This window comes from Falco rusticolus, chromosome 1 (assembly GCF_015220075.1).
Source record: "Falco rusticolus isolate bFalRus1 chromosome 1, bFalRus1.pri, whole genome shotgun sequence".
Classification (NCBI taxonomy): domain Eukaryota; kingdom Metazoa; phylum Chordata; class Aves; order Falconiformes; family Falconidae; genus Falco; species Falco rusticolus.
The window spans coordinates 66,919,449-66,933,630 of NC_051187.1; the positions used below are offsets into that span (position 1 = coordinate 66,919,449).

Below are 14,182 nucleotides of genomic sequence, written 5' to 3' on the forward strand. Positions count from 1 at the left end.
AATTTTTTGTGCTGTGCTATGTAAAGACAGTTACACCTTGGCTTTACTGTTGTGAACAGTGTTTGTTCATGACTGTCATATATCTTTTTGATCACTGAATTGTAGCTGTGTGTAAATTATCAATTGATTGTAAATTATCTGTGGATTATATAAACTTCAGAAGTCATCCATAAAAGATTATCTATATTTTCTGCAAGTATTTTAAAAGCCTATTTTTTTTTACATTTTCTCCTTCTTCCAAATGAATTAAATAGTAATATCATACGTTTTATTACAGTTCTTACAATAATCTGAGTTATGAGTTTGTCCCAGTTTCATAGAGTAACTGGATATAGCCAACAAAAGTATGATATATTTTGCGAAACAACATATACGCTTAACATATCTGTAAACTAAGAAGTAAAATTGAAAAAAAATATGAATTGACCTTCTAACTTTCACTTGTGTTTCTGCCACTGGACAGACTCACAACAGTCTGTTGAACTCACTAGAGGCCTGCTAATGTCTAGATCTCATTGGGTTTCATAGAATAAGCATTCATATAACAAATACAAATACATTTTTAACAGCTTTTTAAGAAGATATCTTCACCTGTGGCGATGCAAAAGAATGGAGTATCCTTCCCAACCGTACTGCTAGCATGCATCATTAGCTACGTGCTAGTATTTTAAATAAATAATTCAGATATACCTGGGGACAATACTATCAGGGAAACAGAAATGATCTTTCGAAAGTATTTTTAGTAATGGATGAGTTCAGTAAGACAGCTATGTGTGAATATATATTGTAATTACATTTATCCTGATGGACAATTAGACTTTGTTACATCTTTTATTAGTGAGCATCCTAGGATGTTTGTGAGATGTAACATTTATCACCTGGCTAACAATAGGTTGTCTGAAATATGTCCTGGTCTGTCTTTATAAAAATGTAGATTTTTTTCAAAACAAATCCAACAACCTGGTTATCGCATTTTAAATAATATTTTTAAATATTGTAGAGAGAGGTAGAAAATACCATTTTACAATTTTACATCAGAGTAAACATGTCTATTTTGAAGAAAACAAGACATCATAAGTATTATTATAATTAATTTTCATTTTCTTTTTACAGTCATTGAATTAAAAATAGCCAGAAATTTTTCACAGTACAAATGTAAGTTCATCTGAAAGAGGAATTGTTGTTTTAATTTTATAGCTGATTCTGCAAGTTAAGGGCTGCTATGGCAATTCCTCATCCAAAGTTAGTTATTACAGGTTTTATATTTCTTATTATATATTTTGGTAATGTACATTTGCATATTAAACAGAAAACTTCCACATTATGGAAGCAGATTTTTTTTACAAACCTGTAACCAGACTGATAAACTGAAATGACATACATGGATTTCTTTGCCATAATGCCTTCCCCATGATTTTTAACCATAATATTGATGGGTCATTCGGATGTACATTAGAAATCTAATCAGGGATCAATGAGAAAATTATCAGGCAATTATTTCCTGAAATGTTGTAATTTGCCTTACAGCTGGTTGTGCTATATGGGCTTCATTGTTTTTCAGAACCATTTTCAGAACTGAAGTTTTGCTTTCACTTATTAAAAAAATAAAATAAAATAAAACTTTTCAGAACTTAGCAGACAAAACACTGAAGAGTAGGATAAGACTTGTAAATTGAAAACCAATAAATTTAACAGAGTTTTGTATCTGCAGCCTTTTTTTTATTTTACCGTTAGATGCAATTCCATAAGTCGGCTCCATTTCAGAAAATTTTTAGGGTTTTGGAGCTTTGAGACATTTGGGAATCTTGTTTCATAGACTATGAAATAAATTGCTATATCTTCCTTCATCTTTTTTCTTTGCTTTGTTGAGTTTTTTTGTTTTGTTATTCCATTGTTCAAGTTTGCGGTAAAACTGAATGAAAAATACTTTTCTACTGTGTTGATTTGTTGGTCTTTATGGAATAGGCTCATACGTTGTTGTTTTTGTTTGTTTGTTTTTTCAATTGGAAAGAAACTGTAATTTAAGCTAAGCAAACCCCTGAAAGCTGTGCCTGAATTGGCATTTCAAGATCTCAGAGTTCAAGCACATTCTAAATTTCTGTGTTGACTTCCACAGAACATTGAAATAGATGTTTTCTATAGTTACTTTAAATTCTATCCCAATATGCAATAGCGAAATAGTTACTCTGTAAATTAATTTAACAATATTTTGTAATACCAATTATGTGCCAGGCTTAAAGCAAGCCTGTATCATGTATTTCCTATGTTCTGGATATTCCATATATGCTAATGATTACTTTTATTCTTACAAAATATCACAGATGAAACATTCACTTCCTTGATTTCAGGAGCTGATGCTGTGGAGGCCCAGTGTAAAAGATTTGAAGTGAGAGCAAGTGAAGGTGGAAAAGTATTGTTTTCTGCAGATGAAGATGAGATTGTCATTGGAGCTGACAGACTGAAAGTAACAGGTATGGTAATAATAAGGTTTCTAAATGGAAGTAAACTCTGTTTCTTTCTGTTTGTTGTTTGGGATTTTTTTTAGGTTTGTTTTATTTTTTGTGTGTGTGTTTTTAATATATATAAAATATAACAATATTTTATTTTAAAATATATAAAAATATAATATATTTTATAATTAGTAATAATTAATCTATCAGTCTTCAACAAAATTTTCAACCATTGGTGAGGAAAAAGTCTTATCATCAGTGATTGCTTGACCAACCAAAAGATACAGCACAGTCTAAAAATCAATTCCTGTACAGGCAGATTTGAACTTAAACTCTGCAGGAAAAACTATGGTACAAATCACAGTGATCTGGCTTTTATATGATACCATTGAGCATAGTTTTGCAGTACCTAGGCCATTTGTTTAGGTAATGCCCCTTCACAATGATAAAAACTATTGTTATATAATATGACCTTTGGTTTTTTCTGTACACAAAGTGTCAAGTCTAACTTCCATGTGAATTAAGGGTATGTACTCTGCTTTAGGAGGCTCAGCTGAAGTGTAGGTAGTAGGAACCTTGGCTGGACTTGAACATTTGTTCAATAGTTTGTTCAGTAAGTTGAAAAAAGTTCTCCTTGGCATTTTACGATCATCACTACATATATATCTATATGTATCAATAACTCATTTGATATTAGAAATGTGTTAGCTTATAAAAAAAAAAAAAAAATCATTTACCTAAGTGTGTTTTAGATAAATGCTTTAACTTTGACTGCTTGATAAAATCTTATCTGAATTTAGGCTGGACTTGAGCTAGTCTAATATATTCATAATCTCAAATAAGATACAGAACTTGAATTGCTTCACCAGTCAGGGATGTTTAGCTTTCGGTCAGTCTGTATCTGGGGATGCCTGCTTTACAGAGTTCAAAATCAACCTACTAGATTGAAAGTTCAGATCTGTAGAAAGTGTAAGATGGTTCTGGTTTATGATGATTATAAGATATCTCTTTCTTGTCTCTAAAACTAAGTAATGCATTATTAGCAACTTCAAGCTTCTTTTTAAAAATAAGTATTAGGTAGTTCTGCTTCTGTATAATGCTACATACAACATTAGAATAGATCCAGGAAGTAGAGTCAAACTGGACTTTCCTCATAAGCCTTCAAGATCGTTGCTTGCCAGTATGTGGGATAACTTTTCTTCCCCATTCCTTCCTGTCTGACCTCTGTCTATCTTCTCTCAGCAAGCAAGTTGTTTTAATACTGTTAAACCAAAAGAAAAAGCTTTTACAAGCAGCTAGTTTAGCGATGTTGCAGTATTCAATATGGTACATTAAATTGTATTGGTTTACCAAATTTGAGGTTAGGAGGAGACATTGGTGATTTTTTGAGTCAGGAGCAATTCTTCATTGATAGCTGTTGTAAAAAAATTTTGCCACAGTAAAACCTAAGATAATAACTGGATTAACACAAGAAGAAAAAAGAGAATCATACTGAATCCCTCTTAATTTCAAACTTTATCAGAATATTATACTGAGAAAGTAAATATTAAACACGGGAGATTTCAAGGCATCTATCATAAGCTAAAAAATAAAACATCTTACTAATGACACAGAGGATTAGATTTCCTGTCATTATGAAATGCAATCATGAGTTGTAGATGTCAAGATAATTTATTTTTTTTTATTGGACTTCAAAAGCAAAGCACTGCTCAACTGTCGTTAACTTCAAAGGGGCTTGAGTTCCACAGCACCTGTTGACATCAGTCGCATAGAACACAGACTAACTAATGAAAATTTATTCAGTGATGCTTAGCATGGGATATAAGTTTGTTTCTGTGAATTAAACAGAATTTTCTCCTTAATTCTAGACATACACTTGACTGTATGTATATTTATATTAAAAAAAAAATAAACCAAACCCAAAAAAACCCAAACCACAACAGAAAAGAAAAGGCTAGGGAAAACCTATAGTTAATGCTGCTTTAATATATTCATCTGAGTTTCAGGGATTACTGTATACCTGTTGAATCCTACCAGAGAATCTCACCACTTGAGTTGTTTGTTCAAGTAACTGATTTTCCTTCTGTGGCTAAAATGAGAACTAAATGAGAGTTAGGATTGAATTTTCAGGAGAACGTTTCATTGGACTAGAAAAACTATTTGAGGGTTAAACCAATTAAAACATTGACTTGAATTACTGGTGCACACACACACAGAAAAAGAAAGATTTAGACAGCATTTAAATATCACAAAGAAAATATGCATATAGGAGGGTTTATCAGGTTCCGAGTGCTGTCATTTAGGTCATGAAGTCAAATAAAAATTATGTTCCATTAAAAAGCCTAACATCCAACATTTTGGGTAGTTTGTTTAGAAAAAACTGTTCAGGATTTTTGTAATTTTAATTTGAAAGAGTAACTTTTAAAAATAACTTGAAAATTGTCTTTTTTTGTTTTTATTCAGAAGTAATTTAATGAAGCTGAGATCATTTTCTCCAATTTCTGGATAATCATCTTGAAATCAGATTTCATTAGTAAACTGTCTTATAATGAGGCTGTAAAAGGCTAGTTTCAAAATTTTATGCTTTAAATCCCTAGGGCCCACTTTAAGTTAACTCTTCCATCATTTTCTTAGAGGAAAAAAATGAAGGGAACGGTATTAGATTTCTAAATCAATGAGCATTTCTGAAAGGCTTAGGCCAAATAACCTCATATCCCAATTTCTGTAACCCTGAAAGGATTTCTGCAGCATAAGTACTAATCTTCAGCCAAATAATAAATCTATAATGAGACATCTATGCTTTACTGTTGACTCCAGTCTAAAGCTCAAATTATTTAACACAGATTTCCCAATGGAGACCAAAAGTTGTATGCCCATACAATCTCCAGAGAAATAATTAAAGAAGAGAAATCTCCCAAAGGGTGAAAAAAAATTTTCTGTCTTCATGGAAAAATAAAATAACAACATCTTTCTTGCATGTAATAAGTAGCTCTTTGAATTCTATCCAAGATTGTACGATACCTTTAAATTCTTTAGCAGACTCATGAAAGGTGATGAGTCTCTGTAAGTTACATCAATCAGACTGCATTACCCTATATGAAATGACTGATGAAACCTGGCAAGACATCATAATGTCAAATGTCAACCAGAATTTTTTTAGTGTGTTTTTTTAAAGCCTGCATTTTGATAGTCATGTTGCCTTGGGGTAAATATAGGAAAGGAGCAATGGAAGAACAAAGAAAAGAAAAATTAGTATCAAAAAAACAAAAATAAGCTGTGCTTATTTGGAGACGAAACTCTCACAAGTAGTTATGTGAGGTACTACAATGAAAGCCTGACCTTATTTTATTGCTTAGCTGTGAAGAGTGTCTCTTGGAAACACTTCACTGCAAGTGGGTCCAATAAATGATGCATTTTGGTAATTAATTTTCTAAAGCGTGCCCATTTCATGGGCATTTATAAACTACTGTGGCAATGTGAGATTTACTTTATATGACTTTTTCTCAATTCAGAAGAATGCTTTTGTAATGCAGAGCTTTAAAAAGCAATCTATCATAAGGCAGTATAAGAAATTCTTGAATAATTTAGACTTGAAAGATTAAGTTTACAGCTTCTCATTGATTATTTTTGTAACATTTTTTATTTGTGAATTTTTATATAGGCAGTCTATTCCAGGAAGAAAGGTATAGTAGAAACAGACTAGTAATCTAGATATTAATATAATTCCCAGATAAGAAAAATATGGAGTCAGAAGTAGCACTTTTTGTTTTAGAGACATCACAGATACATATTTCCCTGTTAAGAGTCTCTCAATTTAAAATCAGGCAGCTGGCTGATTTAATTCAGGCTCCTTATTTTTCCTTCCGTTTTTACTTTTGCTTTTTCTTTTAACTGTGTTAGCTTTCTAATTTATCATTCAAGGAAAGAAGAAAAAAGATTCAACCTCTGCTTTGTTAGGCAAAGCCAGTAGAATTGCAGCATAGTGTTGCCCCTTTGCCCAGGGATGCCTCCTACCAACAAAGTTCAGGGTGTATCGTAGAGCTTTGTATGGAGGGAAGAGAAAGTCACAATAAAGTAAACACATTGCCAAAGACCTGGGAAACAAGCAGGAATAAGGAGCTCAGTTTCTAGCGGGCTCACAGTCTCCTTTTTGCATATGGTTAAACCTCTGTCCATCCCTTGTATTCACCTTGTCCCAACGAATGAACAGCACCTATAGCATCATGGAGTCTTCTCTACTCCCTCTGCAGTTACAGAGCAAGAGTATCTGTTTGTCTTTTACTTCTGCTCTTTAAATCTTAGTACAGGTTTTCTGGCCTATGCTTTTATTCTATATTTCTTTTAATTGCAATATGATCTCTCTAAAATGAGCTTGTAGCAGAACTTGAAAACACTGTATTGGTCGCACTGATTGGTGCGAGTACAGGCGTATATCACAGCTCAGCTTTATCCTGCTGCAGTACTTTTGAGAAAACAGATAAAGGCGGCCTAGCTCAACGTACGCTTTTCTGAAACACTGCTACGAAAGAAGGTTGTCATTCTTTCTATAAAAAACTTCCACTATACATTTCCGTTAGTATAGTTTGTCTTCCTTTTTTTTTTTTTTTCTTAAACCAAACTTGTAGTGTAGCAACTGTATAAGAAGTACTAAGCAAAGCAGAGGTCACCTAGTGATACCCTAAGCAAAACACCTACTTTTTTTGACAATGTAACTGAGGTTTTTTTCCCTCTGACTTTTGAGGGTGTTTGCTCAGTTAAGGCTAAAAGCATGTTATCAGAGACTTTTTTGTCCATTAAACTTACAATGTCTTATCCAAATTATACATTTTTCTTTTTTTGAAAAGAATATCTCTTTATATTTTTTTGAAGAAAAGACTGCAATTTATTTTTTAATTGTCTCCTACAGTTCTTCTGATCCATATACTTCATTCAGACTTGGTTATAGTGTTCTTTATTTAACCATGATTTTATCTCTGACCTTTCTTACAAAGCCCATAAAAACAGTAGTGTAACTTAATTTGTTACAAGGTACTTTCTTCTAAATCAGTTGCACTTGTAGATGTACCTCTTTATTAATCATGTTTAAAAAAAGGCAAGGCAAAAATGAGTTTGCAAATTAACCTGCATAGGATTTACATCAGAAACCATTACTGTTCTGCGGTCAAATCCAGTTGTGTTTTCTTGATGCAGCAAATAAGCTGTGTAACTTCTAAATAATCTAGACTAGATAAGCTTTCTGAGGAACTAATTTATTTTGTTTCCCTATTACTTAGCTGCTGGTTTATTTTCTGTCATCCCTTATTGCTGTATGTCTGAGTGGTATAATCTGTTTTAGCACAGGACCTGAAGTCCTTTCCAAATAAAACTGATTTTTTAAATAATGATAATTAATATGTTAAGAGTAAATAAATAAGAAGCTAGTTAAAAACTTGTCAGTTAATGTTTTACCAAGATTTTAGTAATCGTTCTATAGAGTTCAACTGCTTGCATACTTTATTGAACCACAAAGCTTTTCAGATATATGGAGCTCCATGTTTGTATTGTGTGAGTTGATGTAATTAGCTGAACATTACTTTGTTTCTGTATTTCAAACATAATAATAGATCTCATAGTGGGAATTGTAGTTGTAATAAGGCTTGCACGTGATGAGAAACAAAAAGGAGTGCATCAGTAAGTAGGTTTTGATTTTAGGAATTTGCTGTAGGACTGTGAGTCTGCAGATAATTGAAATATAGAAAGGTCTTCCAGAATAATTAAAAGGAAATTATAAAGTAGATATATGGCTTATGGCTATAAAAAGGAAATATGACAGATATATGAGGAAATATATATGAATTGCAAATTAGGTTAGATAAGTAGACATAAAATATTTATAACAAGTACTGAAATGTAGAAATATAAATGATTGTTCGATGTATGTTGTTATTATGGTGGGTGTATACCTAGTGCCTTCAGAGACTGAACAGGAATTTCAGTAAGACTGGGAAAGATCTGGGATTTACCATGTTTAGTTGGTGGATTGCCATTCAGGACAGGTGGAGTTTGGAAACTGAAGTGACACAAGATGAAGGGAAGCTCTTAATCAATTTAAAGTGGCTTACACAACCAAGTTAAGTGACCACAGTAAAACTGTATTTGATATTGCAGTAAAATGTTAAACCTTTAAGTAGATATGCCAGAATCTCAGTACCCTGAACACTGAATGAACCATTTTTTTTTTTATCATCATCTGTCAGTAACAAAAATGCATTACACATATAGAATTTCTGTGTTTCCTCGGTAATGACTGCATTAATATGTACCTCAAAATATGCTGAATGAAAAAGGTTTCTGATAAGCTTATTTAGATCTCAGGGAAGCACTTAAGATCCAGACATGTCTGTATGAGAGCTCTGATTGAAAGATAATATTGTTGCAGGAGTCTAACCTTGGCAACAGAGCAACCTGTCAGAGCATTACTCTGGAGGTACAACTATAGAGCTGATTACAAGCATACATGTGGAGCTCCAAGCTGCCTCTGAACTGGAAGTTTTATAGGTAGGCTAAAAGTGGTGAGACTAAATAAATAAATCTCTTGTCCAGGACATTGTACAGCTAGATTGATATCTTCCAGTTAAGGGTAGAATGCATCCAGCCAGTTCAGATTACACACAGCATGTACTTACATCGGCCTGCAGGTGACTATGTAGATTGTTGGAGGACTACATTGACCTAAGCATAACAGTTTATATGCAAAAGAAAGATTTTGAGTTTTGGCACTTGAACAAAAACATGCCAAGGAGCAGAATGATTGGTCTCAGGAATGCATGTAAAGAGAAAGAAGCCTTGATAAAAGAAGTTTTTTTCTGAAAAGGGAATAGACCCAAAAGCAGATAAGTGAGACAAACATGCAAGCAGTTTTGCCAGCACAGGGAAACGTGTTCAATTTCTTACAGCCATTCTACTGACAAATCCTCTACAAGGCTGTTCTGTAGAGAGAGACATAGAAGGAGCCAACATATAGTCAGGCAGGAGAAAGGAGAAGAAAGCAAAAAACCTTGCAAAATGAGACACTCTTGATTTTTAGGGAGGGGAAAATCATCCCCTACCTAGAGAGTCAACCTTTCCATAACCTGTGCTTTCTGAATGCCTCTCTTTCCATATTCAACTTTTTTTTCCCCATTTTTTCATGATAACATCATTTGTAAGAGATGACAGATTTTAATCCTTCCCTCTCCTTCTGGGCTGTAATGTATTTAATTCTTTTAAATAAAGTGTATGTTTTTGAGCTGATTTTATACTTTTCTGAGCTGTTCCTTTGCAGAACACAGCCAGCAGCCTCCCAAAGTTAGTGAGGAGACTATTTGCTTTGTTCTGATAGAAGGAAGTAGTGATCCAGAGACTGATCCCAACTTCCATATTGAATCTGGTTTTCAGGTTCAAGCTTTGACACCAAGGTTAAGTTATTGGATATTGGTGACTGTAAGAATTAGTATTTTGGGGAAAAACTGCCAATATCTGCATCATATTCCCAATCATATTGCACATTCCCTGTTGAAGGGCTGTGCAGAGTCCACAGCTGCAATTTAAAGTAGACCTAGTTTTGAAGGCTCTGAATTGCGTGATACCTGGCAAATCCACATGGCCTGTGTAATAGTCAAAGCCTAGTGGAAAACTGGCCTATTATTAGTAAGCTGAGGTAAGTCTTAAATCGAACCAAACAAGCTTGTTTGGAAAACACACCCTAAACTTTCAGAAGGTTTTGATGCAGGAACTGGATATAAACTGCGTTCAGATTTTGTAGTAAAATTCTAACTCTTAAAACCTGAGCTAAGCCTGACACTCACATGCCCTCGGGCTTTGATAGTTTTGAAAATGCACATTTAAATTACAGCTGTCAGACTCATCTCTATTTTTAAGGTATAGCTACTCACAGGAGGGAAAGGTGAATCATAAAGCAGCTCCATCATTCCTATTTTCTTTTTTTGCCTTGGAGTACTTTCTTATGATTTATTTCTGCCTGGAAACAAAATTCTATTGTTGGAGGTAAGGGTCAGGCTGCTCTATAGGATTTCAGTTCAATGAAAAGAGTATTTGGCTCCAAATACTCATCTATAATGATGATACTACAGGCCAAAAATATCTTGCTTCATCCTGGAACAGTATTCTCATTAGATGCTAGAAGATGAGATCATTCAGATTTCCATTTGTAAAGCCTTCAGGATAGGAGGAATACTATTACATTTTTAGGAAATATTGCAGGCATCTGACTCTTCCCAAATAATGTACAGATGTACCTCTTACTGTGAGCCCTGTAATACATGTCAGACCTGTACTTTGTTTTCTCTGAATCCTATCTGAAACCACTGCAAAGTGGCTTTTTAAATTTTTATCTAATCATAAGCCATTTTTTTTTACCCAGCTTTCAATACAAGCTAATATATTTAGTAGCTGCGATTTGCACAGTGAGAATATACAAGAATATGTCATGACATGCATCATACTTTCAAAATTTATGTGACTGAACAAGATCTTGACTCTAAATTTAGGTAGAAAGTAACAGAAAGAATAAATATAAAAATGCTCACAAGGAGGTACTCTTTCAGTCTGTGGCAGTCACAGTTTGAAACAAAACTCTACTCAGAAGGAAAGCTGGCAGATTTCCACCAGTAACATCTTGGACTTCACTGTTATCTGTAAATCTATTTTTAAAGTAGGTATGTAGTCAAAGCTGTGAAAAACATAGATTCAAATCATTTTCAGTCTCCATTACATTTCAAAGCTTATTCACAGCAGACTCCTATAAGCTAGGAATAATTTCACCCACAGGAAACAACTCCAGAAAAAAAATTATATCACCCACAAAAATATGGCCTACAGCCTTCAGCCTACATTGTGAATTTAAACTCCTACCCTTATTGTGGCTAATGATGAGTTTACATTTCACAGTGTCTGACAGCATTAAATTCAGCACACCGAGACACAAACATAAGAAGTCATCATTTTTGCACTAGAAATATATCATCAATGTATATAAGCTTTTGTATTTGAATTAAAAGTATATAACAGTGTGGCTTTGCTCAAGGTTCAGAAGGTAAAGGAGTGTGTATGTGTGTATGCAGATTGAAAAGTATAGATAGAACAGTATAAGAATTCAGATGGGGTAATGTAAATTCCAGAAGGAAGGGTGGCAAAAATCAACATATATTCTATAAAGAAATGAAATTATATGGGGTACGCATCATCTCATGAAGAGAGAATGAAGCAAAGAGCGGTCAGTATCCATGCAGAAATTGATTCATCTGAAGAATGTATAACTGCTCTAAGATTCAAAATGCAAATTGATTTATACTTCATGAGCACTGATGAAAGGGCAAAGAACCTATGTGGTAATGTTGACTACCAAACAAAATTATCATACAGATGAAGCTTTTTATAAACAAAAAGAATCATCTAATGCACAGGTCCTAGTGACAGAATTTTGGAATGTTTGGGCACCTCTTGTTTCTTATAACTATAGAGACAGATATCTGTTAGGAAAAAAAGATCAAGACACAGTCTATACAAGATTTATAGATTATAAGCATGACACAGTGTTGAAAAACTAACATAAGGAGTGTTGCTGATCAGTGGGAAGGAACTGAGAATATGAAGGTGGAAGGAAATCTGAACGGGTAACCACCATGTAATGAGAATACCTCCTGTTTGAAAGTTCCAGGGAAACACGACGGCAAAACAAAATAAAATTGACTTCCAGAGGTCAATTTAAAAAATTCAGAGAATTCATAAGTAAGATCCACAGAAAAAGATCCTCAGAAAAAGAGTTGGGACAGATTTTGTATCACAAGCTGAAGAGCATCATGTGATGCAAGAAAGTCAAATATGAAGCTAGAATGTGTAAACAGGAGTAGAGCCTGCAGATCTCTGGATCTATTCGACACTGGCAAGGGCATCTCCGAAGTGCTTAATCCAGTTTGGTGTACCGTTGCTCAGTAAATGACTGAATAGGATCCAGAGCCATGAGATTGATTAGCTGTCCAGGAGCATGATCTCTGAGAGAAGAGAGAAAAAGATGGTGCTTGAAGAAAAAAATATCAAAAGGACTATGGTATCCGTCTTGAGGCCTTGAAAAATAGCCTCTTGGAAAACAAGGGATGCTTTCTATCAGTTTTTAAAAAAATAATAGAAAAAAGACAAATAAAAAAACAATACTTTTTTCTGGGAAAATAATGAAAGACTGAAATAATTTGGCTGTAGAGAATGTAGAATTTCCTTCATTTTCATCTACAGAATAAATTATATCAACATCTTTTGAAGATCACAGGTTGATCCTGATTTGGTTTTGAACTTAACGATCACAGCAAAGAATAAGCCTTAGAGAGGATCAGATATTTTCTTTTTATCTCTAGTCACAAGCTAACTAATGTAAACACAGTAAGATTTGCTCTTTCTAACCTTAAGAGTAATGTCCTACTCTTTGCAGCTGCCAATGTGATAGACAGGCACACTTCTAAGTTTCTTCTTCAAAATAAGTCTTCTCTGTATTAGTTTTATCGTAAATGTCACATATAGCTGTTTTATTCACATATAATTGTTTATTATTTTAAATATTTCTAAATGTTTTGTAGTATTTATTATTGCATTTTAATACTTTATGGGTAGCTAACATTTTGGGCTCTTAAACTTCTATTTATCAGAACAATCAGTCACTGAAGGAACCCTACCTCACACTTGAATTTATAGAAAAAAATATAAAAAATTTCTTTCCATTAAAAAAAAAGCATATTTTTGTGGGAGAATCTTTAAAGTTGATAAATGTAATGTGCATATTATTTACTAAGAATTTATGGAAAATGTGAAATTAGTAGAATATATGAGGCTTTACGTTAAAACACTTAGCAAGACTAGATAGAGATTTCAGACAATTTAACAAAGTCAATCAGATTTTAGGAATGTCTAGAAGGTGCCAGTATAGCAATATACTGTTGTTGTTCTAGGTGCAACACCGATAGAAGAGTCAGAATTCTGGCAGAATTTTACACTAGAATAATTCTTACTAACATGGTAGATACAGCCCTTTTCATTGTAGTTTTATTTATATTCCTTAAGGGATTCTTAGCTATAATACAGTGTTTAGTATGAAAAAACAGGTAGGTAGCATGAAGAAAAAGAAAAAAAAGAGCTCAGTATATGTGTTTGCATCTAGCTCTCCTCCATTTGTATCTCTAAGTAACCACTCATAAAACCTATTGATTACAAAACCCTCATTTTGACTTTTACATAAAAGTATTTTTGTTCAAGCTAAGGGTAAACTTATTTTTTTCTCTTTTACAAAGTGAGAGAAAGCAATAGCAAATAATTTTATTCCCGTCTTAAGATTTTCCTTTTCATTAAACAGAGGAACACTGAAGTCTCTCCATAAATCCTGAGCAAGTCTTAGTACAATGGGACATTATGACAGGTGGAGTCTACCTGTGCTGTAGAGGGAAGGGCATGCGTTCCCAACCAAGGTCCAGCAAGTAGTGTTTGTACAGCCATAGAACCATCACCTACTTTCTTGGCTTTCTCTGCTGCCTTTTAGCATGTGCTTTCACAGACAGGCAAGTAATTTGTCAGCTCTAGTTTGCCCTTCACATATGCTTAACATCTTTGTTCTGGCTTGTTCCACTGAAGTTCTTCAAAATTCTCATCCCTTCCACATGGCTGCTGACCAGTCACATGTTGACCATTTCTGTCACCCAGTGACTGGTCAA

The 14,182-nt window shown here is 33.7% G+C and overlaps 1 protein-coding gene across 2 annotated transcripts in view; it reads left to right on the forward strand.

The window, feature by feature from the left end:
- SGCZ (sarcoglycan zeta) overlaps nt 1–14,182 on the forward strand; it is a 222,905-nt gene that overhangs the window by 166,484 nt on the left and 42,239 nt on the right. Inside the window, exon 4 of one of the 2 annotated variants that reach the window (XM_037400821.1) lies at nt 2,349–2,471. The exons of the other annotated variant lie outside the window; for it this stretch is intronic. Within the exon in view, the coding sequence (XP_037256718.1) occupies nt 2,349–2,471 (123 nt within the window). The remainder of the gene's footprint in view (nt 1–2,348; nt 2,472–14,182) is intronic. 2 annotated transcript variants of the gene reach the window in all.